Source organism: Akebia trifoliata, chromosome 7, assembly GCF_017979445.1.
Source record: "Akebia trifoliata isolate Shusen 1 chromosome 7, ASM1797944v1, whole genome shotgun sequence".
NCBI lineage: Eukaryota > Viridiplantae > Streptophyta > Magnoliopsida > Ranunculales > Lardizabalaceae > Akebia > Akebia trifoliata.
In genome coordinates this window covers 25,164,097-25,191,580 of record NC_141381.1, presented here as the reverse complement: position 1 = coordinate 25,191,580, position 27,484 = coordinate 25,164,097, and the positions used below count along the sequence as shown (strand labels likewise).

At 36.0% G+C, this 27,484-nt stretch overlaps 3 protein-coding genes across 3 annotated transcripts; 1 reads left to right on the top strand and 2 right to left on the bottom strand.

Moving 5' to 3' along the window:
* Positions 1-824: 824 nt before the first annotated feature.
* On the top strand, positions 825-9,694 carry LOC147398545 (triacylglycerol lipase 2-like). The gene is made up of 9 exons (XM_086446733.1): positions 825-1,129; positions 1,241-1,354; positions 2,690-2,830; positions 2,929-3,039; positions 3,139-3,301; positions 8,233-8,272; positions 8,357-8,436; positions 9,097-9,192; positions 9,375-9,694. The coding sequence occupies exons 1-9, from the start codon at positions 941-943 to the stop codon at positions 9,692-9,694; spliced, it is 1,254 nt and encodes a 417-aa protein (XP_086302859.1). The 5' UTR covers positions 825-940.
* A 132-nt stretch (positions 9,695-9,826) lies between these two features.
* On the bottom strand, positions 9,827-15,218 carry LOC147398544 (nuclear pore complex protein). The gene is made up of 9 exons (XM_086447769.1): positions 14,780-15,218; positions 14,615-14,668; positions 14,451-14,510; positions 14,218-14,328; positions 11,127-11,192; positions 10,958-11,044; positions 10,581-10,682; positions 10,333-10,482; positions 9,827-10,243 (listed from the first exon to the last, which is right to left on the bottom strand). The coding sequence occupies exons 1-9, from the start codon at positions 15,071-15,073 to the stop codon at positions 10,115-10,117; spliced, it is 1,053 nt and encodes a 350-aa protein (XP_086303895.1). The 5' UTR covers positions 15,074-15,218; the 3' UTR covers positions 9,827-10,114.
* A 1,765-nt stretch (positions 15,219-16,983) lies between these two features.
* On the bottom strand, positions 16,984-23,806 carry LOC147398543 (oligomeric golgi complex subunit-like protein). Its single transcript, XM_086447767.1, has 12 exons — positions 23,315-23,806; positions 22,634-22,840; positions 21,553-21,889; positions 21,241-21,402; positions 20,948-21,047; positions 20,642-20,845; positions 20,434-20,542; positions 18,833-19,033; positions 18,548-18,652; positions 17,632-17,757; positions 17,397-17,531; positions 16,984-17,310 (listed from the first exon to the last, which is right to left on the bottom strand). The coding sequence occupies exons 1-12, from the start codon at positions 23,762-23,764 to the stop codon at positions 17,200-17,202; spliced, it is 2,247 nt and encodes a 748-aa protein (XP_086303893.1). The 5' UTR covers positions 23,765-23,806; the 3' UTR covers positions 16,984-17,199.
* Between the last annotated feature and the right edge of the window lie 3,678 nt (positions 23,807-27,484).

The following is a 27,484-nucleotide window of genomic DNA, read 5'->3' as shown; positions in this document are numbered from 1 at the left end:
GTCTCAGACACATCTTCATTCAAATCAGATCATGTCAATTAGTGGAGTTATGTTTAGCTATTCAGTTATTGAGTTTTCCTATGTACTCTATAAGTAATCTTTTCAATAAACAGAAAGTAAGAAAAGAAGTTATGAGAATAAGTTATTTTTCAATTTAATAGAACTTTTAGGTTCTACCACTTGGGTTGAGCTTGGGTTTATCTTTCAACCTGTCCAGATTGCAATCCTACTGAGAAGGGGGTGCTACCCTCTTCACTCCCTCCCTTGATGACTAACAGAGCGCCCCCTATACCCTTGCAAGTCAACAAACCACCAACAAAATATATGCAAGGCATCTACACAACATATAGTCTCACATGCCAGTCACTATTGTTTCTATCAATGTTTAAAAACTGAACCGATGGGGCTTAGACCATAGTTCAGTTGATTTAACACATTGCAAAGCAACTTTAATTAAGGTCGTGAGTTCAAGTCCACCTTACCCATAAAAAAAAAAAAATAATAAATAAATAATCGAAATAAGAATTTGTCCCATTGTTCGGCCTATAGTTGGAACGAAAAACCAATAATTTATTGGCCAAACCGTTTTTATTACAAAATCTGGTCCACTTTTGGTCATTCTATGCTGGGCCCACAGCCGGAAATGTACATATTTGCCCATATTTCTTTCAATTATTTTATTTCAAATTAATAAGAGCCGTGTAAGTGTGCAACAGTATTCAGTTGAGCACTGCTTTGAATCTCTTAAAAAAAGGAAAAATGTCGATCCGTTACTGGAGGTCCCCACCAAAAATTATCTATTTTTCACTTTGTGTCCCTCAAACTATTCCATTTTTAGAGTGGGTCCCGTTCTTCCTTCTTTGGATCCCTCAATTTTTATCTATAAAAGGGAGGGATTGAAGGTGGTAGGGTCACTCTCTCATACTTGAATCAATCAGACATGACTCTCTATAATTACTGGCTATTTATGAGTCTTGGATTTCTAATCCTCGTGGTCGAGCCACATCGAGCCTATGGTTCAAGCCGTGGTGCCATGGTTCTAACCATTGGGTCCGACGCTTCTCGGCCACAAGTAGGGTTATGTGCTTCGTCAGTCATTGTAAAAGGTTACAAATGCCAGGAATTTGAGGTAAGATAGATTGTTAATCAACAGCATATATCTTAATTACATATGTTATCAGATCAGATCAAACGGTGTGGATGATGAAGTGGACGAACTAATAGTTTGATGGCGTTTCAGGTGAAAACTGAAGATGGGTATGTTCTTAGCATTCAAAGGATCCCAGAGGGTCGTGTTGGAGGTGATGGGAAGAAAAGTAAACAGCCTGTCTTATTACAGCATGGTGTGCTTGTGGTACGCTGGGTTTTCTTTATAATTTTTATGGGGTGTCACTATAAATTGACAAGTAGAATTATAATAACGGATATAAAACTTCATGAATTTATGTAAAGGATCATAATTTATCCATTTTCATTGAAATTATATGTGCTTGTATATTTTTAAGTTAAAATTTTAATTTATGGGTCTCGTGAAAAAAGGACTTTATATGTTCACACACAATCCTCACCGTGTAAATATGAAATCCAACTTTAGATTAAAAGATGTATCCAACTCTAAGCTAAATCCCAATCGTTGGATTTCACATTTATACAATCAAGATTGAAATCCCAACTCTTCATTTTTAAAGGGATAGAAATATTAGTAAATTTAGTAAGAAAATTTTCCTGATCGCATCACCTTGGATAATCAAACTCAAAAGATATATATATATATATATATATATATATATATATATATATATATATTTTTTTTTTTTCATTTTGTTTTTAATATGAGCTTTTTCACGAAATCCAGAAAGCTAGCTATTGTGTTGGATTGCCAAATGTGATAATTCATGTGGGCACAATGTATCCTTAGTAAGATTTGAAATCTAACTAAGTTAGTGAGGGTAGCCTAGAAAATTTTGAAATTTTCGTTCTATTAATTGAAATTATGCAAATACCATCATATTAGTCATTAAAAACTTTTCACTATTTCGCTAAACTTACTATAATACTATTGTAAAGGGCCCTTGACTCATAACTCTTTGGCACACCTCTTCCAATATCTACACACCAAAACTAGATTGATTGGTGATTTCAAGTATTTTGATTTGATTCCACATGTTGATTTGTTTGTTCAGAAAGTCATTGTGGGATATAATAGCAAGAAGCAACCTTTAAGCCTTGTTTTTTTGGGAAAAGTAGCCGTTACAAAATACCTTCCTATAAAATAATGAGCTCGACTCACATCATTTGCCATCCCAAGGTCCTTTTTTGCCATTCTCTTCTGGGTCCAGCTGCAAAGCACAGGATCATTTCCTTCATGTTGTCATCATAGCTCCACACAACTGATATGCACGCACCATCTATTTGAACCGTTCGATCCTGAGCTGAGGGAAACTGAAGGTTGAGATCTAGTGGTCAGTGTTCCGCAAAAGCATGCAAAAAGGTTTTTACGTGAGAAATTCGGTGGGCCCAAAAATCAAGATCTTTGGATTTGTTTCCGTGATCTTTCTTGACTCTTTATGCGAGTAAATCCACAGACCTCGATCTTATAAGACTGGGATATTAGGTGGTAAATTAGAATTGTTACACATGTCTTATGGATGTGACACGTGTTTTAATATGATAATATACGTGTCTACAGGATGGGATGACGTGGCTTCTGAATCCTCCAGATGAATCTCTAGCGTTCATCTTGGCTGACTCTGGTTTCGATGTTTGGATTTCCAACACTCGTGGCACTAGATTTAGCCGTGGACATACAAGCCTTGATGCATCCAATCCGGTTAGTTTTTAACTCTCTTTTTTTAATGTACAACGCTGTTGGACACACAGTAACCAGCTAATTACTGAATCTTATTATTATGATTGGATATTTCACAGAAATACTGGGATTGGTCATGGGATGAACTGGTGGAGTATGATCTTCCTGCTACAGTTGACTTTATTTATAGTCAAACAGGTCAAAAGCTGGACTACGTGGGTCATTCGTTGGTGAGAAGCACCCTATCATTTCCACTTGTTAGTTGGGAACAATAATGTAGTACACGGAGTAGATTTATAAGTTGAGACGTTTTTTTGGTTGATTGGCAGGGAACTTTGATTGCTTTGGCATCTTTTTCTCAAGGGAAGTTAGTGGACAAACTTAGGTCCGCTGCGTTGCTAAGTCCAATAGCTTATTTGAGCCACATGAATACCGCGCTCGGCGTACTTGCTGCACAAGCCTTCGTGGGCGAGGTAATGTGTACACGAGTTAGAAAACTTTGACTTTAACTTTTAGTAAAATGACTGTTATGCCCTTAATAGTTCCAAAAGCAAGAAATCAATTGGAACAAGGGATAATTTGTCTTCACTCTCACTCCAATAGATCATCAAATAAATATGCTTCAAAGCAAATGATCAAAATTCATGTTAAACGATTTTTTATTTTAATTATAAAAATATCTTGAATAAATCGATTGATGCATTTGTAATAATCTATTAGTTGTTTATTTATTTAATATGGATTATTGATCAAATTTTACATTAATTAATTTTTTTAAAACTACAAAAATATGAATTCTAGGATCTATGTGAGTCTCCATGATTGGGTATTAGTATCAATGGTTGAAATAGGCTTGATTGAGTCTAATATAGTTTTGCAGAGGCGGTTTGCACCTTAGACCAACCCTATTTGAACCTAAATTGATTGAGCCAAAATCCAATCGTAATGGATTTGTATTTATTTTCAGATTTTATTAAATTCATGTGCTTTTCAAAGTCATTTAGTGTCGTTTGGTTCAACAAAATAGGGCTACAATCTCTATCTAATTGAAAAAATTGGTTAGAGATGAAAAGAAACATGTTATTTTATAATATTCATGATAATCTAACACTCTTTTTTAGACGCTCTTTGTATACTCCCTTCATAGAACTGTAGATCCTTTGCTTCGGGATATACAAGGATAAAGATTTATGATTTTGTGAACTGTCAGGTCAGAGAACGTACAAAAAAGAACGCCTGATTATAATTGTCCTAACCCTTTTTTTTTACAGTCCATATCAGGTTAGTGGGGCAGCATGTCTAATTGGCACCCCTACCACTTAATCTTCCTGACAAATAGACAAGGAACATGAATCCTTTTTAAGAATTTGTTTGATAGATATATTAATGCTTTAAAATAGAGTTGTGCCGGAGTAACATTAAAATTGACATTGATTCTCGCAATATTGCTGATGTGGAAGTGCACACATAGTCATAGATGATTTTCACTCGTTTCTCAATGAAAAGCATCTATAATTTCGTACATACATCCCCGTCAACAATGTGAGAATCGATGTCAATTTTAGTGTTACTTCCGTATACAATTATTTGATTTGTTTTTTTAAATATTTGACGGGTTAAGAAATGGTCAGGGGCAAGAGCTCATCATTTTTTAAATAATACACGTGTAGTGCATGTCTCTTCCCTCGTGTGTGTGTGTGTGTGTGTAAGTCAGGTTCAACAGCCAACGTTAGGGAGTCAACATGGAGCCCATGTATTTGCCTGCATGAGTTACATGTTTTGGACTCGGCTGATTTTTTGTGAGGATGATCTCCTCACCAACTTCGAACTCCATCAAAAGTGATCGTCGATTTCTTATCGTGAATTTGCAAACCAGTTTTAATGGGGTTAGAAGTTTTAGATTAGGTTGGTTTTTTGTGAGGATGATTCATCCTCACAAAAAATCAGCTCAATCCAGAACTTTTAAGCCGTAGAGGACAAATTATATGTTAGCCGCCGATAGCCACCCTATATATAACAAAAAAACATATATGAAAAAACATATGTAAAAACAATGTAACCTTAATAAAATTTTAAAATATGGATTAGAAGTTTCGGATTGAGCTGATTTTTTGTGAGGATGATCCCTATGATGGGAAGATCATCTGGAAAAAAAAATCAGTCAAATTTGAAACTTCTAACCCCATTAAAAGTGATTTAGAATGTGGACCGTCGATTTTTTATTAATTTTTGTCAATAATTTGTAAATCACTTTTGATGGATTTAAAAGTTTTAGATTGAGCTGATTTTTTGTGAGGATGATCTTCTCATCATAGTGACCATCCTCGCAAAAAATCAGCTCAATCCAAAACCTCTAACCCATGTTTTGAAAAATCATTGTTTTTACTTATGTTTTTACATATGTCCCTTGAACCACACACACACACACACACACACATATATATATATATATACACACACACACACACACACACACACACACACACACACACACATATATATGGGACGGTTCAGCAGCCCTAAAGTTTGCCAAGTTTGGTGCCAAACATTTTTCAAAATATGGGTTAGAAGCTTTAGAATTAGTTGATTTTTTTTTAGGATGATCTCTATGATGAGGAGATCATCCTCACCAAAAATCAGCCTATTCCAAAACTTGTAACCCCATCAAAAGTGATTTACAAAAATTGGACGGTCCACGATTCTTCAACTTGTAAACTAAGTTTCAAAATGAGCTGATTTTTTGTGAGGATGATCTCTTCACCGTAGAGATCATCTTCACAAAAAATCAGCCTATTCCAAAACTTCTAACCCCATCAAAAGTGATTTACAAAAAATGTTTGGCACCAAACTTGGCAAACTTTAGGGCTGCCGAACCGCTCCCATATATATATATATATGGGAAATGTTCAGCAACAAACATTTTGGCAAAACATTTTTCAAAACATGGGTTAGAGGTTTTGGAATGGGCTGATTTTTGGTGAGGATGATCTCTACAGTAAGGAGATCATCATCACCAAAAATCAGCCCATTCCAAAATTTATAACGCCATCAAAAATGATTTACAAGAAATGGACGGTCCACGATTTTTCAACGTGTAAACTGGGGCTAGAAGTTTTGGAATGGGCTGATTTTTTGTGAGGATGATCTCCTCACCGTAGAGATAATCCTCACCAAAAATCAGCCCATTCCAAAATGTCTAACCCATGTTTTGAAAAATGTTTTGCCTAAATGTTTGTCAAAATGTTTGTTGCCGAACGGGACCCCATATATATATATATGGTCCCGTTCCCCACCCTAAGCTTTACCCTACACTTTAACAAATGTGTTTTGTCCTACATGGGTTAAAAGTTTTGGAATGGGTTGATTTTTGGTGAGGATGATCTCTATGGTGAGGAGATCATCCTCACCAAAAATCAGCTCATTCCAAAACTTCTAACCCCCAAAAATGGTTTACAAAAAATGGACGATCCACGATTTTTCAACTTGTAAACTTGGGGCTAAAAATTTCGGAATAGACTGATTTTTGGTGAGGATGATCTTCTAATCATAGAGATCATCCTCACCAAAAATCAACTTATTCCAAAACTTCTAACCCATGTAGGACAAAACACATTTGTTAAAGTATAGGGTAAAGCTTAGGGTGTTGAACATTTCCCATATATATATATATATATATGGGAGCGGTTCAGCAGCCTAAAAGTTTGCCAAGTTTGGTGCCAAACATTTTTTGTAAATCACTTTTGATGGGGTTGTAAGTTTTGGAATAGGCTAATTTTTTGTGAGGATAATCTCTACGGTGAAGAGATCATCCTCATAAAAAATCAGCTCATTTTGAAACTTCTAAGCCTAGTTTACAAGTTGAAGAATCGTGTACCGTCCAATTTTTGTAAATCACTTTTGATGGGATTAGAAGTTTTGGAATAGGCTGATTTTTGGTGAGGATGATCTCCTCTTCATAGAGATTATCCTCACAAAAAATCAGTTCATTCCAAAGCTTCTAACCCATATTTTGAAAAATGTTTGGCACCAAACTTGGCAAACTTTAGGGCTGCTGAACCATCCCCTATATATATATATATGAGAAAACATATGTAAAAACTTTCGGTTTTAATAAAATTTTAAAATATGGGTTAGAAATTTTGGATTGAGCTGATTTTTTGTGAGGATGATCTCTATGATGGGAAGATCATCCAAAAAAAAAATCAGCCCAATCTGAAACTTCTAATCCCATTAAAAGTGATTTAGAATGTGAACCGTCGATTTTTTACCAATTTTTATCACTAATTTGTAAATCACTTTTGATGGATTTAGAAGTTTCTGATTGAGCTGATTTTTTGTGAGGATGATCTTTTCATCATAGTGACCATCCTTGCAAAAACTCAGCTCAATCCAAAACCTCTAACTCTTATTTTGAAAAACGAAAGTTTTTTCATATGTTTTCTCATATGGCCCTTGAACCGCCCCCTATATATATATATATATGGGTCGGGTTCAAACGACACACATTGCAACACACATTGTGAGAATGTGTTTGTCTTATATGGGCAAAAATGTTTAGAATGGGCTGATTTTTTGTGAGGATGATCTCTGTGATGAGGGGATCATCCTTGCAAAAAATCATCCCAATCCAAAACTTCTACCTCATCAAAATTGATTTACAAAAATTGGACGGTTTAAAATTTTTCAACCTGTAAACATGGGGCTAGAAGTTTCATAATGAGCTGATTTTTGGCAAGGATGATCTCCTTATCATAGAGATCATCCTCACAAAAAATCAGCCCATTCCAAACATTTTTTCCCATATAAGACAAAACACGTTGTCGCAATGTGTGTCGTTTGAACCCGACCCTATATATATATAGAACAGCGTTCCTAAGACTCATATTGGGACTCACATTGCGACACACCGTTTTGTCTTATATGGGAAAAAATATTTGGAATGGGCTGATTTTTTGTGAGGATGATCTCTATAGTGAGGAGATCATCCTTGCCAAAAATCAGCTCATTATGAAACTTCTAGACCGTCCAATTTTTGTTGAAAAATTATAGACCGTCCAATTTTTGTAAATCAATTTTGATGGGGTTAGAAGTTTTGGAATGGGATGATTTTTTGCCAAGATGATCCCCTCATCACAGAGATCATCCTCACAAAAAATCAGCTCATTCCAAACATTTTTGCCCATATAAGACAAAACGGTGTATCGCAATGTGAGTCTCAATATGAGTCTTAGGAACGTGACCCATATATATATATGTGGGATATACTAATGAAGAACATTTGATGGGCATATTAGTATCCTTTACAATCATATTTCTTTCACAATGATACAAAATATAATATTACAACTTTTTAAAGAAAATTCAAGTAATCAGAGGTTTATATGTTTATCAATTGCTCATGTAATCTGTTTTGCTTTCAACAGACAACTACACTAACAGGTTTGAAGAGTTCGACCCAAAAGAGTAAGAGCCCACTTTTACATGGCATCATCAAATCTTTGTATTTAGCTTTTCTATATTTAGTTGGTTTTCTTTCTAATCAAACAGGCAGGCAGTGGCAAATTTTCTCAAAATTTTGTGTGCTAATCCAGGGATCAACTGTTACGACTTACTGACATCAGTTACTGGTACAAATCTATTTCTTTGAAAGAAAAAAAATAAAAATAAAAATAGACCAACCCATTAAGTATGAGAGGGATGGGGATTTTTTTTTTTTTTTGGGTACAAACATCTTACTACATTTAACTTAAATCAGATAACTTATTTGGTATCTTCGAATAGGTAAGGAAAGATAATTAAATTACCCTACCAATAAGGTTTTGCAAATACTTAACAGCAACAAAATATCATTTTGGTCAGCAACTAATTTTTTTTTTCTTTCAAAATGGCAAGTTTTCGATAAGAAAGTGTGCAAATGATTTTATTTTATGTTGAAAGTATATAAAATAATAATAAATACCCATTTTATTTTCTTGCTCAACCAAAAGGTACCCCAATGATTTTTTTGGTAGAGAAACACCGAGTTATGCTGCTGTTTTGGTAATATTAACTAGGAGTTGGTCATTCTTTGTTTTCTTAAAAACAGAGGTATAAAAGAAATTTAAGTATATGCTACCGTTGAGAATAAATTAGTTGCTTTACCAAAATGGTATTTTTTCCCTTTCTGTAAATATTTTGAAAATCTTGCTGGAATGGTAATTTTTTCACTATTTCTCTACCATTTAGGTGAAGTCCTCTTTACATGTTTACAAAGGTACTAATTCTAAGCTTATAATGACTGCTCCAAGGTAAAAATTGTTGCCTCAATGCCTCCACTGTGGATCTTTTCTTGAAGAATGAACCTCAATCGACCGCAACGAAGAACATGGTTCATCTTTCTCAGAGTAAGTCCATGTAGAATCTCTCTCCATTCATTTAAGGATTCTTTGAGAGTCATAAATATCTAATAACTTTCTAATTAAAAACCTATTAAAGATCATGTAACGATCAACCAACTAACTATATGATTTGTCCAACAAATTGTTGAGATGCAAGAATCAACCATTTATTTTCTTCTCCTTTGCAGCGGTTCGTGATGGTGTTTTGTCGAAGTATGACTTTGGGAGTCCATATCTAAACATGGAGCATTATGGGCAATATAAGCCTCCAATTTATAACCTCGCTAACATACCCAACAACCTTTCTCTATTCATCAGCTATGGAGGACAGGACGCACTCTCGGACATTCGAGATGTTGGGCTTTTACTTGACAGTCTTAAGTTACATGATGAAGATAAGCTCACTGTTCAATTTGTGAAGGATTTTGCGCATGCTGATTTCATTATGGGGGTATCAGCTAAGGGAATCGTCTACAATGCTCTCATTTCCTTCTTCAAGCGTCAATGAGGTTAAATGGGAAGATTCATCTCTTTCCCTTTTTAACAACACTAGTGTTTTTTTTACCCATCCATTAATCGATGAGGAAATATTACTAAGTTTAGAAGATCATATGAAGCAAACCCACCACTAAGACCAGTGGAACTGCATGTATGAAATACAAAAATGTTGCAATTTATACAAGATATAAGAGATTAAGTTTTATGAGATGAACAAAGTATGATGGTTCTATATCTGGTACATAAGCACTAATGGAAAACAAATCAATCGGATTTAGTTAAAATCAGTCAAAATTCTGGAGGAGTTCTAAGGCAATGACATGAATAGTACCCCCATTCATCTCCTAATAATCTATATCCCATGCATGAATTACAAAACTGTAAAAAATAAAGATCGATGGTGATACATTGTGGTTGTTTTCCATCCGATCTAAGGAGCTCTCTTGTTATTGCCTTCTGCCATTTCTGTATCCTCAGCCATGATGATCTCCATGTCCCTAATGTCTCGTTTCAGTACATTTCCCAGCCTTGCAATTGCTTCAGTTTGCTGTTGTAAGACCTGCTCCAAAAGAAAGAAAAAATAATAAATCCATCGAGCACATTATGATCCACCAATAACCAGTATATTGTGCCAAGCCAAGCCCTTACCTCTTGCATGTCTGCAAGGCTCTCCTCGTGTATCTTAGTTGATCCAGGAAGATAAACAGAACCACCACCACCGATCCCATTTGCCTGGACACGGGACATTGAGAGCAAATTGTGAACCCTCCTGGAAAGTTCTGCTCCAGATCCCTTTAGCTGGAAAAAGTTTCCACAATTGTCAGTACAATCTCCATGTTGTAAGGAGTTCCTTAGAATAAGCAAATAAAGAAAAGGGGGTGAAGAAACCGACCAACCTGCATTGTCAGTGCAGCTAACTTCTCAGCTAATTCTGCTTCACCTTTAGTTAATGGCACTCGAAAACCCTTACCTTCCAAGGCCTCTACTATCCTCATAACCTTATTCATGGCACATAGAATTTAGTATCAAAAGTCAAAATAAAGCAAGATATGCAGTAATTATTACTAGATGAATGATCCAGGTGACCATGAGACAGTTTTGACCAAAACCATCCAAGACAATTAGAAATCTTCAATATCTTGGTCAATGTTTCATTTCGGTCTTGGCCAAAACTTAGTAATCATGCATCAGACACGATCTTGTATCTAATGCAATACATGAGGTTGCTTTTTTTGTCCAATTTAATAGATATAAAACAGAAAAGCCTTCCCACCCTTAAAAGCCTCCTTTGAAGAGCTTGTTCTTTCTGTTGCATTTTTTGGATCCATGGAAGAGTGTCTGCCTGACAATGCCTTTGAAGCTGTAATACATAGAGATTTCAGCATATTGTAAAGAGCATTTCTAATCATCGAGTTTGAGATGAAAAGATTGAGGAAGAGTACCATTTTCACATTGCTTTGTGTCATCCGCAGTCTCTCTGTATCAGAAAGCATGACTTCATCTTGTAGCTGCATTAACACATTGTTCAACTTTTAAGGTAACTAGTAAAGGATAAAGCGATGTCCAGCCAACTTGACATTCTCATTGCAATCAGATTTTAAAACTACCTATAGTTTTCTCTTTTTCTTTTTTTTTTTTTTTTTTCTTTTAAAACCACAAGGATAGTACCATAACAACATGAAAGTGATACTGGAATATATGCAAGGATGGGACCTGTCATTTGTTAACCACTAGGACAGTAATCAACCTGACCAGATGATTATGTATCAATGCATATCCACTAGATTTCTTTGGCAAAACTTTTGCAATATTGTTCTCAATCTTTTATAAGAGGAATAAAAGGGTGTTCCAGGGAAAGGAAAACCCTCCCATGCTGGGATTATGGAGATCTTGGACCTTCTTTATTGTTGGAGCAAATTAAGTAAAGATTTTGAAGGCATCTTCTTCGAGGAGTTTGTGTTTAAGTGGGATTCTTTGTATGGTTTGTAATTGATAGGGGCAGTTTTGTTGGCCTTCGGCCTTTCTTTCTTTCTTTTTTTCTGTGTTTTGGCTACTCTTTGTATTGGGGGCTATCTCGGCCTCCATTTTTTTTCCTTCTCTAATAAATCTTTACACTTATCAAAAAAAAAAAAAAATTATGGAAGATAGCAAAAGAAAGAATTTATAAAGAAGATACCAGCAAATACACCAATCTAATGTTTCTTAAGCAGTATCTATTACCTGAGGCTATAAACACTGCAAAAATTTCTTTCCAACGGATGTGATACCATTTAAAATCACAGAGAAAAAAAAATCTTGCTTAAATTTGGTAATTTCTTCCAGATATTGTACAATTAGACATTTTCCAATTTTATATTACCATATATATTTATTTAATAAGAATATGAAATAAAATCTTAAACTTACTTGATTTCTTAAATTATCCTTTTACCTTGATCATGCGTAAGAAATTTATTTTTTTCAGAATCCGGCCCTAGTTCAGCAGGTGAATTTTTTTGTATGATCTCTCATAAAATGCACCAGTGCAATTTCACCAGAGCACCACACCCCTCTCCCAACAGAAAGAAGAGGGGGGAGGGGAAGAGAAGGAGAAAAAAAAAGCACGGATTGTAACACCAATCCAAAATGTAAGGCCATTAGTTGTAGCAGTCATTCCCAGTTCCGTCCAGGCCAGAACGATACCAGAGGAAAGAGAAGATCGGCCATATCATTTGCGGAAAGCCTATCCAAAACCACTAGACAATAATGACCAATCTTGCTCAAGTTTAAAAATAAAAAATCAAAATTCAATAGAAACAGATGGATTATGAGAGGTTTGGTATAACAGTAAAACAGACTCAGAAAGCAAACAACCAACCTAATCTTCACACAATCAAAATGCATCCCTTCAAAATACAGTAGAAAAGAGACATTAACATACTTACAAAGATAATTACATATTCATCATGTAAGATACGATTGTTGAGATTGCACCAGATTAGATTTCTTCAATTCCAGATGTTTAATGAGAAAGAAAGTCACCATAGGGAGTTCATGCACTCATCTTTACCATGTGAACTAGATTCCACATGCAGCAGGGCCAGGAAAGTTAGAAATTAATGAAGCGCATGAAGAACAGGTTATTTGCCAGTCTCATCTTTTATTCCAACCATAGGTAGTCTATGCCGTTATGTACATCATTCAAATTGATCATGATTCCAAACTTTATCCAGTAAAGCCAACCATCATGAATTCAGTTTACAAAGGTGAGACGACTTATTAAAGCATTGCTGACTGAAGCAAGACAGAAAGAAATTGGAAGTCAAGGCTCTCCCCCGCCTGAGTATTTTCCTAGATAACGAACCTTCGACATTCTGTTCTTTTATTAATTGCAAATCATCGGCCTATCAAATTCCATTCATCAAGATGAAGCAATTGACTTCTTTTTATCATATTTTCCCTCAGGATTTCAAACATAATTGAAATTAGAACTCACCACTAGCTCCTAGCCATGGTTTAAAGTTTTGCCCTGCTTTGGCTGAGACATTTTAGTCTTGGTCCAGACAAAGTGAAACATTGACCTCAAAAAATTCAATGTCTCAGGAATGTTTCAGATTGCCTAGAAGTGTTCCAGTCAAGATTGTCTCGTTTATTGTGCCAACTGAAATATTGCCTGGAGACAAGGTTGTAAACCTTAATCTCAACAAAAAAAAGGTCAAAACTATTGTATATTATTTATGTCAAAGACAACCCAACCTTTGGATTTAAAGCTCTTCACCCATTTAACAGAGAACACTTTTTTTTTTTTCATAATGAAATGTTGTATGAGAAGTTCATCTTTTTCTTCAGAGTATCTCCAAATTACCATCAACTCAACCTAGAGTTGATAGGTTCCCCTAGGATAGAACAGATCTTCACTTTTGAATAGTTTATTGCTATATTCTAATAAGAAAGGGAGGTGAAAAGGGTCATATCTCATGTTTTTTTTTCTAGGTGCTTGAGGAAGGATGAGCTAAATTTCCTTAGTCCTTATGATTCAGCATCCACTATTTGAATTAACAGTTACGTTAGAATCTTGGTGCTTTTCAGGATCAGTCAATCTGTCTTTTCACGTCATAGAAGTCCCCCACCCTATCACGTAGTTTTTCAGACAGAAAACATATTCTCTGCAAAGCAGAATGAAAGTTTTGCTGATTAATTGAATTGTTAATCTTGGTATTGGAAGAGTACAACTCGTTAAAGTAGTTGAAATGAAGAATATTTTCTTAATCAATCATCTCTCTCAAAATCAACTTGAATATAAAAACCAGACCACAAACACCATTGAGTTTCCATTCTTTTCCAGAATTCATGGAACAATGAAATTCAAGTATGCATCTGGCAGTTCCTATCATTTTCAAGAGAGTTTTCAGATGAGGAAAAACAATTATGTATTAAAAACTAAAATAGAATGTCCATGAAAGAACACCAAAGATCATCTATGAATGTCAATTTGAATCTGAAATGCTCAGAAGTTAAGAACTCAAAACATTCTCCAAACCAAACAAGAATTACCTTAAGCCGCTGCGAGAGATCCTTGAAACCCTGAACAAGCTGAGGCCATAGCCGTTCACGATCCGTGCTCTTCATACCCTCCAATTTCCCCATAGCCTCTGCCCACATAATCTGCAATTGCAAATTATTCTTCAAAATTAACCCCAAAAAAATTAAAAACCCTAAATATTTGAACTCCTAAGCTGCACTAGACCTTCAACCCAAATCTTTAAACAAAAGAAAAATGAACTCACGTCTGATATACTAGCAGGCTTCGTTCTAGCACTTGGATCAGTCACACTGAACAACAAATGCTGCAAAATCAACACATCAATATCAATAAACCCCCGAAACCCTAAAATTTTGGCGGCAAATCTCGTGTTCAAAGTTACCAATATGGAGAAATGGAGAGACGAACCTTAAAAGCATATTTAGGGTTTCCAGGCTCATCTTTATACGCATCAACGATCGCCTAATGTGGACAACACAACAAAAAGCAAGGAGTTTTTTGTTCGTTTTCTCTTCAAAGCTTAAATTCACACAAATGATCTAGGGTTACGGATTTATCTTAAAAAACCTCTACCTGTATGTCTCGATCGGCAAGCGAAAAGGGTAGAGGAGCAACTGGAGCCATTTGAGTCGTTAATTGAGCATTTGAGAGTTGAAGAGGAGTTGATTGAGGTGGTGTACTAAAAGTAGTCTGGAATCCAAAACCAGTGTTCGACTGCTGAAACAATGGAGATTGTTGTTGCTGTTGTTGTTGTTGTTGTTGTTGTTGAGAGAATGGAGTGGAGAAGATGGAAGAACCGAAGGCGGGGGTGAAGGAAGGTGTTGATGGAGTTCCGAATGCAGGAGTAGATGCTGGAGTTCCGAACATCTTCGCAGAAACACTCAGATTCTCAGCGTTCAAGCAATGACCCCCATTAATGGAGCTTTTAACTATCGCAAACTTGACTGCATTTCTCTCTCTCTCTCTCCTCTCTCTCTCTCTCTCTCTCACTTTTTCTTTATGTTTTGACTTCTTTGCGCAACGTTCTGACTCCTGAGAAATAAGAACATCCGAGTCGGTTTTCCAACCCGATATCTCGTCTCGCCTCGGTATCTTAGTTGACTCGTCCGAGTCGTCTCGTCAACGACGAGTCAAATTCTTTTACTTCATTTTTTTTTTTTTTGTGGGAGCTACTATTGCCGCCCCAATTTAAAATCTCTAATAAATAATATGGGGTGTGAGAAGTAAATCCAGAAAAACACTTGTTTCTTTCTGTCTGTCTCATCTCTCATCTCAGAGAAGAACAAGTCGGAACAGGTATTAAGGTGTTTGATCAAATGTGTATAAGAAGAATGGCTGCAAAGGAATCTCAATTCATCTCAGATTTTTTTGTCCGCATTGGTGTGTAATATTTATTTTTTTTAATTTAATAAATGGTGTGCACATTCTTTCTTATTGGTGTGGCATACATAATTTCATTAATTGGTGTGGCAATAGCAACTCTCTTTTCTTATTTTATTAATGTGTTTTTTTTATTGTAAGAGGGAGTGCAGATATTCTACCTAGAAAGTCTTCACCCTGTCAATATTCGGACACAAAGCCATATATCCTTTTTCTTGGGATACACAACATACATCCCCATAAAAAATGTATTGTCGTGCATCCAAAGGAAAAAAGAACTATGGTTCTATGTCTGTGCCACATCAGTCGAGTATTGACCAAGTGGAGACTTTCTAGTTAGAACATCATTATTCTATAAGAAGGTATTCTCAAACATAAAATCTTATTTTATATATGAGTCGTGATAATCTGACTCCTTTTTTATATGCTCCCTTCACAAAACTATAGATCTTTTGCTTCGGGATATCCAAGTAAAAAAGATTTATGATTTTGTGAATTACCAGGTCAAGGAGCGTACAAAAAAGACTTGGATTATCATTAGTCTTTATAGATTAATGTGGCAGTGACCTCAGTTGGAGACGCACAGGAGACATGCATGCCCGTAAATGTATTTTTTTCGAGATATGAGGAAAACGCATCTATAGACATGTGCACATCACCACATCAAGGTGTCCTTGCTGAGGTCACTCTACCATGACTTATGATGATGAGTCGTGATTTTCTGACTTGAAAATTTTCAATCGATCTGTACTCGGCTGATGTATCAAGGGCGACACAAAATCATAGATCTTTTTCTTCGAGATACATAAGTAAAACGATCAGTGAATCACCTAAACCTTTTGACAGTAGTGTCTAAACAATTCCATGGAATTTTGGAAGAACTAGACGAATCTCATTAAGATTGAGTGGATGTGATGGTACGGATATGAGATGAGTTTTAAGATCATGTTATGCTATTTTTAGACACCACTGTCTTCGAGCTCTGTTTGCTTACTTGAAAGATCATCAAAAACCGAGATGACTCAGATGTGTCAAGATTTCAAAGACGTTATGTCTAGGCCATCTTGACATCAAGATTCAAAACCAGTCTGTTCGGATCTTTGGCTTTTGAATAGTAGCGTAACATTCCACGAAGAGTCGGGTTTATTCCTCTGTTTACTGCACACAATAGCATTGAGATCACAAATTGAGTTAATTCGATCGATATTTGACTGAGTCACATGAATTCAAGTTAGCTCATCTCTGAAACTCAGTTTTATTTAACTCGGCCAACTCAACTCGCAAAGGAAACCAAGTCAATATGGAATAGGATCAGACCTAGGCCTAGATATGTGCGGTTATATTTACTTTTTTTTTTTTTTTTTTTTTTAATGAAATAAAAACTAAATACATTGCAATTGGTAGTTAAGAACGTAAATTTTATAATAAAACAAAATTCAAAACCTTCTCAACGGATTGGATTGGTATGATCCCTTGAAATAATAAAAAGAAAATTCAACAAATTTCACAACAGCAACATGAATCAAATTAATAACAACATTTGGGACCCAAAAAACAATATATAAATCGAAAATCTGTGTGTCCACTTGGGGAGTGTGGTTCATGATTTCACATTAGAAGATCACGTCTTGCCTGTCTGGAGGGGCAACACACTGCCACAATGAACAGTACGCTGGAATGTTAGCTACTGTCACACCAAGAGCAGCGAGGTTGCGCCCATATTCCTGCCAAAAGGATTTCAGATGTAAACACAGGCATCACACTTCTGCTCAGAAAGCCTGACCAAGAATGAACACAAAAGAATACATACCTGAACATCAAGGAATAACTGCATACAGATCTTATCGGTATCAGATACATTGTGGTCTGACACATCTGAGCTTGCCCCTGCCCGTCTTTGTGCACCCTGCCGTATCCTCTGAAGCGAAGACTCTGTTTTCCTCGCCTGGTCAAGAAGTTCAAAATCATCACACTTGCATTTAATGTAAAGGAACCATAGACCAGTTAGTTCAATGTGAAAGTTATATGACATTTTGCATACTTACCACGTTAACAAGATCAGAAGCCAGTTCGTAGTAACGACCAGTAATCTCTTCTGTAGAACATAGGAGTAGTTGGTTTCTTGCTTCTCTTGTTAAATATGTGGTCGCTCGTTCTCCCTCAAGAAATGCCTGAGTGTAGTGAGGCAATTCAATACATAATTCGAATGGCAACAATAGTTGGTTTACGGATAGAGTTGTCAACCACATAACAGTTAAAAAATAAATAAACGGAAATAGAACAAAAGCCCATTGGTTGAAGAAGAGAGCCCAAGCAAGCTTATTGAATATGGTTCCAATGTGCAAATTTCTCGAAAAAGAGGGCCTCATTCAATTTCAATTCTCTCTAAATCCAGGACTTCTGTTTTTTTTTAATGTGACACAATTCCTTAATTCTTCCAAAAGAAGAAAGTTTGTTCAGAATCTCACCAGTTCAAACTTCCCAAGAAATACATGAAACAAAAAAATAAAAAAATAAAAGTACTTAAGGTCTGTTTGTTACAGATTCTAGCTTCTGCTTCAGGATTCTGAGTCTAGGAGAATCAGAAGCTCAGAGTCTCGGAAGCTGCTTTCAGGAAAATCTTGTTTGTTATAGTTAGAAGCTAACGAAAAAGTAGTAGTAGTAGTAGAGAGAGGTCAGATTGATTCCGTTGTTTAATCAATGAGTTAAGAAGAATGGGGGGTGACATCAAATGGGGGGTGAAATAACGATTTCGCCCTCATACGCCTTTCGTTGTTGGCTCATATTAGTGGCTCTGGCGTGAAAGCAGCCCTAGCAAGGCTTCTCAAAAACACAGTTTTGGGCTTCCCACAAAAGCAGAAGCCATTACCAAATGTGTTTTTTTGGCTCAAAGCCCAAAAAGCCATAACGAACAGAACCTCAGTGATTCATAAAGCCTAGGAACATTAAGAAGAGACATACCTTCAGGGGACGCAAAACACCGGACACATAGGGTGAATGCCTTACAGGAAGAGGTTTATTAGTCATCCTGTATGTTGCAGTTATCCCCTTTAACTGTCGTAAGTCCTACAATATATATTTCAGAAGAAAAAAGATTTAATTAAGACACAAGCCTGAATGTATTTTATGCACAAAGGAACTGAATAAATTCCAAACAGAAACTATGATTAGTTAAAAGTTCAACCCCACCCATATGTCTTCCCAACTGAATTAACACATAATTCCTAGACCAAACAGATGGCTTACCTCAACGGATTTCTCAACAAGTGATTCAATCATTGTGTTCAATATCGAAGGTACTAAATCCTTCAAAAGGTTTCCACCCTGCAAAATGCTCTGATTTACTACATCAAGCACTTCATGGGGGCATGAAGCAAGAAGCAGCTGTACATGTCCAAGGTAGTCACCACTAAGCTCAGTGACCAGACAATCTATGTCATGAATTACCTGCAAAAAAGGAAAAAAAATTGGACTCAATTAGAGGCAGTTGTAACGTGAAGCTACATTGTGGATGAGATTTCTGAATTGTACACTGCATAGCAGTCTGCAGTTTTGGTACTAATTGCCAATAAACAATACTTAAAGAGCAAGTGAAGGTTCTAAGAACAATAGAATGCACCATCCAAAAAAGGCATGTTCTAAAAGAGGGAGATGATAATTACAATTCCAGACCTTAGAAGATGATTACTACTAAACCCTTGTAAACTTTATTTAAAACAAGAAACACATGAGCCCAAACAAAAGGGAGGGAATTAGGCCACTCCATGAGTATAAACTTCAAGATTTAATGAATTCAGATTATAATCTAATTATTGGGACTTTGCAGTCACATGGCACCATGAGATTCCTCTTCAATAGCACAAAAGAGGTGCAGGTCCTGTATAAGTATCGGTTGGTACCCAAATATTCATCAGAAAATCACAGTATCACCTACAAAGGTGCTTGCTTATGTTCTACGCCATTATGCTTTTGTGTTTCCAACCCGTATTCTACTGGAGATACTGATGCCATAAACACATGTCAAGTGATGGTTTGACGAGGAAAAACATGAGCATCAACTCCATGCCACCCAACAAAGTGAATCAGTCCCTAAGGAACCTCCTACAGAGCTGCTGTCTGATGGGTACGAAAGTGATGTGGTTTCTTTGACTATTGAACCATGATTATCTGTTGGAGCGAAAAATTTTTTTTATTGATAAGGAAAGAAAATGTTGGAGCGAATTGGATGAGCAGGAAGAGAGTAGCAAGATACAGCTCAGCTAACACTAACAACCTGACGCGCTTCGGCCCTGCAAGAGTGGCAATGTCTTATTTCCTCTAGAATTAGGTTGGTTTGGAGGTTCCTTCTTAGTGATTCTGTAGATTCTTTGAAAAAAAAATGAACAGGAGTATTTGAAGGCGAGAAGACTCCTGATATTATCCTTGACATCAAAGCTCCCATGTATCAATGGACTTAGGTTTCTAAGGATTGTTTTTGTTTATTCTTTTGGGACTTTGCTTTTAGAAGGGATCCAATTATAACAGGGCAGGATAGCATTCTTTGATCAGTCTTGGTAGGTCCCTTGACCTCCTTGAGTCGCTCTGCATCCTTACATTGTTTCATTAATACATGTACAGTCATCAAAAAACTGAAATGAACTCCATAGTCCATACCACTCAACATAGGAAACTTGGACGAGGTATATAGAAAAACCCACATGACACTCATTATGGGACCACAAAACCCATAGACTTTATCAAAATGTCTACGAGGAACAAAATTGAACATTATCAAATCACTGATAAAAGTCTTGTACTACCAAAAGCAGCGAGAAGAAAATAGTGGAACAACTGGTTATGATACATACATAAATGAAATCTTCCGGGGCTGCAGAAATAGCCCATTCAGTACCAGGGTTGGTGCCAGTATTACCCATTTTGCGAGCACCCAGCCCATTAGATAACCAAGTTGAAAACCTATTATACAGTCAGAAAATACATCAACTGTTTGTCCTTCAGTTAAATAGTCTAATATAATTAAACAGTGCAAACTAATGAGATTCAAGCCAACCCGACCTCGCAAGAAGCTGCAAAGATAAGCGAAGAAACTTGTCAGAGCAAGATAGAACAAGAACATCTTCTCTCCAACAGGACCTCAAGCTCTCCAAAAGAGTAACACTTTGCTTTAAAGTTAGTCCTTGATTAGAATGTGAATTCTGAACTGGGGTAAGAGCAGCCACCGTAAGTGCAGAATCCAGGGCCCCAGCTATTTCCTGAAACCTGATATAATTGAACTGATATTTGTAGCCCAAATCATAGAAGTTTAAAAAGTGAACCCTTATTCCAATACAACACTGCCTATCCACAAGTTATAATACGTACCTGAGTGAGAAATAAACCCCTATATTCCATTGTTTCATAAAATCGATATAAACAGCTTCTGTTCGATATTTAGAAACAGCAGATCTGGATGGACAGTAGCCTTGCATGACAATTGGAAATTATAACCAAAATGAATTACACAAAACTCTTAAAGATGCATAACAAATAATTAATTACAATTTGTCACAAAGAAACATGTACTCTTTTAGACACAGACAAGGTGAGGGTCAAGAATCCAGACCATCTAATATAGTCCTATTAACTAAATACACAACAGTAAGTCTGGTCTTTACCTTCAAGATAAGCCAAGAAACCTAGGCTGGATTTGTAATTTTTCAGGAACTCTGCAGGTCTTCCTGGCGAGAACGCTCCGGGTTTTCCCTTTTGGATAGCTAAAAGAACCTCTTTAAGTATTGAATTGGCCAAGAAATCAAACACATGTAGACCCGAATTTGCTGAACACCATTTGCAAACATCACAACCGTTTGAGTACATTCAAAGAACCAGTAACAAGTAGTTGAATGTACATGTTATGTAATATCACATAGTTTCATGGCCTAAGACATTCAACTAAAAGACAGAAGAGTAGTATTCATGGTCCATACCTGAAGAAGATATATCCAATAAAAATTTGCAGTCCTCCTCAATATATTTCATAATTCGTCGATAATCCTCCTCAAGGTCATCTCCTGATGCCCCAACTACGACCTGCGAAGTGCTATGGGGGATAACTTGTTGAATTAATGGCGACACAATAGTTGTGCGGAAAATTTCTTCTGCACCTGTGGTGTTATCTATAGCAGCGTACGCACGTAAACAATTGTAAATTGCATTTGCATCTCGATGTTCTAAACCATCTACGAAACAATGTCCCAAGCTAGCATCTAATAATAAGCTAGCGCTCTGAATCCTTTTCTCCATGTTTTCAATGAAGGGAAGTTTCTGTACTGCCATAATATAGAAAGAATATAAGCCTAGAAAACAAAAGTTAGGGGGAAAAATAAGAAAAACAAAACTACAAAGTAAGTGATTCTTTAAATCATTGTCATCATAATCAAAGTCTTATCCCAAAATTTTGGGTTCGGCTGAACAAATCAATAATTATGTACAAGAAATGGAGATGGGCATCTTGTTATTTATGGTCCTAATCTCAGCTTACTTTTGTGGAGGTATGAAGGATTAGGATTCGTCACGGAGTGTCGGGGGTTGGGGGGTCGACAGGCCCCCTGAGGGGAACAAAGTACCTACTGCTGGGAGTATTTTTTGGTATTAGAAAATATGTTGGAATCCCTAGGACGGTATATATATTTTTCTTTGAAAAACCCTAAAATTGTATTACTTTTTTTGTGACTTCATCAATAAGAAATCTCCATCACGACCCGTGGACATAAGCAATTTGCCGAACCACATAAAATCATGTCTCTGGTGTGATTGGTGTTTTATCTTCTCTTTTGCATAGATATTTTGTGTGTTCATCGCCTGATTTGTAGGGTATTTGGGCGCTTCCACACAACACATCTACCAAACTTAACCAACATGGTCAAATGGGCTCTTACGATATAAAGAGTTAATTACGATCGTAGGAAATGCTGAGCTAATATGATCAATATTATGGAAAATAATGTGTTCTACAAAATTCCTAATAATCAAGTAAAGTAGAATATTCCCTTAAGAGAACAAAAAGACCTGTGCATGAGCTATGTAGAACTTTAGCCGGTTCATCTCACTGGCAATCCGCTCCAAAAGCATGCTTTGAGTCTCTCTGAGACTTGTTTCATTCTCCACATGTTGTAAGGAAGATCCATTGCTTAAAGAACCCTTCTCTGTAGAAGTAATGTCTCCATTTGACCAATCAGCCGGCAAACTAGGTAATTCCTTTATAAGTTTCTCAACCTACACAAAAACAACTCAAATTCAACAATTATCAGCCACAATTAACACGAATCAATACCCAAACATGCAATCACAGATGACTCAAAGATAGATTTCATGAAAAATAACTCGTAATTCACCCATTTTAATCCACAATCAGCACGAATCAAGACCCAAACTTGCAATCACAGAAGAATCGAAGATAGATTTCACTAAAAATAACTCAGAACTCACAAATTACAAGCCACAATTAGCACGAATTAAGACCCAAACTTGCAATCGCATGTGAATCAAAGATAGGTTTCACAAGAAAACAACTCAGAGTTCACCAATTATAAGCCACACTTAGCACTAATCGAGACCCAAACTTGCAATCGCAGACGAATCAAAGAGAGATTGATTTCACATAAACTTCAGGTAAAAGATCTCAATTTCCCCAGAAAAGAGGGAGGGGGAAATGTTCAAAATTTGATAATTAGGGTATCAAATTCACACCTTCGATACGACATGAAACGTATCAAGCAAAAGCTCCAAAATCTCTCGAGCAGCCGATGCTTCCGCTCTCTGACGCAATCCATTCTGCAACGCTGCAAGAGAAGATTCCACACTAGACCTAAACTGAGAGATCTTCTCACGAAGCTCCGTAAGAGGAGCTCGCATTCGCAAGATTGCCCCATCGACATCGACAAGCTTCGTACTTAGATTAACGAAATCTGCGTAATCTCTATTAATAAGCTCAACGAGTTCGTGTTTGAGGGATGAGAGATGAGAATGGAGTTCAGATCTAAGATTATCGAAGGGAACGAAGGTTCGAAGATCTGCGATGTAAGATTCTGAATCGAAATTCTCCTGAAGAAATGAATTTTTCTTGAACCAGAGAGGTTGAGAGTCGATTGGATCTCCAAAGATGTCTGTTGTAGATCGAGGAGGCATAAGATCCGCCATTTTTTTCCCTTCCGAGACTCTCTACGAGACTTTTTTATCTTCTCTGTGACTATATCGTTAGGAGTTATGGTTTCGGCTTTCGAGAACCGGAATTTGGGATGGGTTCGGCAGCTATTATTTCCAGTTAAACCGAATGATTCAATTCTGCCAAACCGGTTCAGAGATAGTAGAAAAATTATTATTACTGTTATGGTAACTATTTGTTTTCTTAAAATGTTAAAGGGAGATTCTACTGTCATACCATTTTTTGCTAATGCCACACCAACTTATATGTTACTCACCAAAATGTGTGAGATACACATCTTGGGTGGTATTAGTAAAACTTGGTGTGGCAATAGAAGCTCTCGTATGCAAAATTAATCTTTCTTACGGTATTTACTATTAGAGTCGTGAACCTTTTACAAACTACGTAAATAATTTGAAATGTCTATTGAGTCCATAAATAAAATGGCTTATTGTATTTTGGTAACTCAACTAAAGGAAATGCACTCTGAGTAAAAATCAAGTTAAAAATAGGGATAATGATTTTATCAGACTCTTTATCGAGAATATAAATCGAATAGTCTCTAGTAAAGAATCCAGATTATTTAAGTCCCACTTAATAAAATATTGGTGTATTAAAGATCTTTTGAAGATATTTTTAAGAAAAATATCTGAAATACTTTTTTAACAACTTTACAAAGTATTTGATGTAAAAAAATAGGGAGTCAAATAAAAAAATTGGACCAATTTTATTTGATTATTAATATTTTTGTTAAAAATAAAAAATAAATATTTTATTTATAAAAAATTAAATTCAATATAATTTTATTTGACTCATTTGTATTGACTTGCTAATTTTTTAGTTGAATCAATTCGATGAACATTCAAGTCGAGTATTAAAATTATTTATATATTTGAATAAATCTAATATACATAGATCAAATCAATTTGATGATGATCATACTCATCTCCATCATCATTGATGTAGTCATCATCATCTATGTGATTTAAAGATTACTAGTTTTGATAAGAGATACAAATTTTTTTTATTATTAATTTATAAGAGATGCCTATAATTAAGGAGCATGTCGTTATAAAATAGAATAGCTCAAATATTTGTAAATAAATATGTTTCTTTAAACTTCAAAAATCATTGAAAAGGTAATTATGATATTTTCGCTTAAAAATCCTTTTTAGACTAATATTTGATAAATTGAATATTAAAAACTTCATATTTTTTTAGAAGGGACTTTTTGATACATATTTTCCAAAAATAAGTCTTGATAGTCATTGTCCCTTAAAAATATTTACAAACTGGAGTGACATTAAAGTTGACATTGTTTCACAATTGTTGATGTGGAGTTGCATGCAAAATCATAAATGCTTGTGACTCATATCTCGATGAAAAACATCTATGGTTCCGTACATATGCCGACATCAAAAATGTGTGAAACAGTGTCAATTTTAATGTCACTGCAGCATTTTCCAAAGTTAATAGGATTAAAACTTAAATCAACAAAGTACATCAAACTAAAGAAATAAGTATAGTTAGAATTTTAGATCTTTACTTTAAATAATTTACTTCACCAAAATCCATGAAGCAAATTGATTGAACAACACGTAGGAAAGAAAAATTTATAAGGTTTGAATGTTAAATTTGGGTTAAGTTCCGATGACTCATGAATAGATACTTATCTCAACCATTAAAATACGAAATCTGAGGGATTAGAAAAAATACATATTCCAATAATGTATAACGTATAATATGCATACCTATATTTATATATTTTAAAGGAGTGATGATTTTATGACTTAGTCCTCTAACATACTCTCCTGACATGGCATGAACCATATGTGCAGTTGTGTATCCCAAGGAAAAAGTCTATGGTTCTAGCACATGCCACGTCAGGAGAATATGGGGGAGTATGTCAAAGGGGGAGAGTTAGAAAATCACGACTCATTTTAATAACTTAAAAGATAATATCTTTTTTTTTTCTTCTTATTGTGGAATCCCCACCCCTTGGGTGAGACTAATCCCACGATTACACGCATCGCCCCTCACAAAGTCTTACGTGCAATTGGTTGAGTCGAGGGTCAACGGAATCCCAAAGGGTGGCTCCAAGGAATTCATTGCTTCGTGGGGTTTCAAACACTTGACCTATCCTTCCTAAGAAGCTTATCAAGGCTCGGCTTGTCACTAGGCCAACCCCTTGGGGTTAATAGATGATATATATTTATTACCTTAAAAAGATAGAAGAGGAAAAGTAAATCGAGTTGGATGATTTCAAAGAGGAAAATGGTTCATGAAAAAATATAAAGGTGGGTAGTTGAGTCTTGAATTAGATTAAAAGAGGAAAAACAAGCAAAACAAATAATATTCAACTTTCCATCTACAAGAAGTGAGAAAATATATTTTAAAAAAAAATTTATATGCTAAGATATTAAAGAGTATTTTTGTAATTTTAAAAAGTTACACCTCAAGACACGACTCAATTTGAACGAAGATTAATGTTTTGGATAGGAAATTTGAACTTTTATGTTAATCACTTGTAATAGTAATTGTAGACACCCCAATTTGAATGGGCCACTACTCGAAAAGGCCCAAAAAATTAGATTTTCCAAATAAATGGGCCAACGGGCCTTAAGGGCCCAAGTCATTGAAAAGTTACATTTTGACCAAACCGAGGCCCCTAAGACCTCTCAATGGTTTAGGAGGCCCACCAAAAGGACTCGGTTAACCTTACGCTTTCTCAATATTCACCGCTCCGTTTCCAAAAATTAAAAATGCCAAATTTTCGATAAATTTCACTAACGGGCCTAAAAAGTCCGATTCGCCAACACGTAACATTTTTGATCAAACTAATGATTGCAAAAATCTAAAAAAAATTAAAAAATGTGAGACTTGGGATGCCTACCCCTCCTCTACTACCACCACTCCACCTCCGAATCCGCAAAAAACCATAGGCCCATGAGCCCTCAACACTTTCCTAAATCGATTTCTAATCTTACCCTTAGCCTAAAATCAATCCCACATCACCTAAAATATAAAACCAACCTATACCCTCAAAATCCATTCCAAAATAACCCTAAAACCCAAAACCATTTATAAAACCCAAGCCCAACACTACAAAGCCCATAAATCATTAACCATATCCAACCCACAACCCTAACTCATAAACCACTACCCACATCAACCAATCACCATCTTGATAATCAAAGATGACACATGTCATCACCCCATCTCACCTCCCTCACCCAACTACCTACCCCATTAATTTGCTTTAAATCTCATCTACCCACACATCAACCCATCACCTTTTCTCTCAAATCAAACACATCTACCCACACCCCTAACCTATACCTCCCCTAATCTACCCTCATCATTCCCTACAAAATCCACATCTACAACCTAAACCTACACCATCCTCTCAAGTCAAACACTCAACCTCTCCCATCAACCTATCTCAACCCTTCATTTCCAACCACTTTGACACATGGCATCATCTCCCTCACCCTCCCAAAATATCATCAACTACCTCTTTAAATCCTTCATTTTCTTAAACCAAATACCATTTAACCTCAACCACCATCTTAAACTCACCTCACCAAACACTACACTCAAATGGGTTGGGTGGGATCCAAACCATTTGGGTCAAAACTCACCCATTTAACCCCCTTTCCCTAAATACCCTCCAATCTCCTCTAAATTACACCCACTTCTTTCTCAAACTCATAACC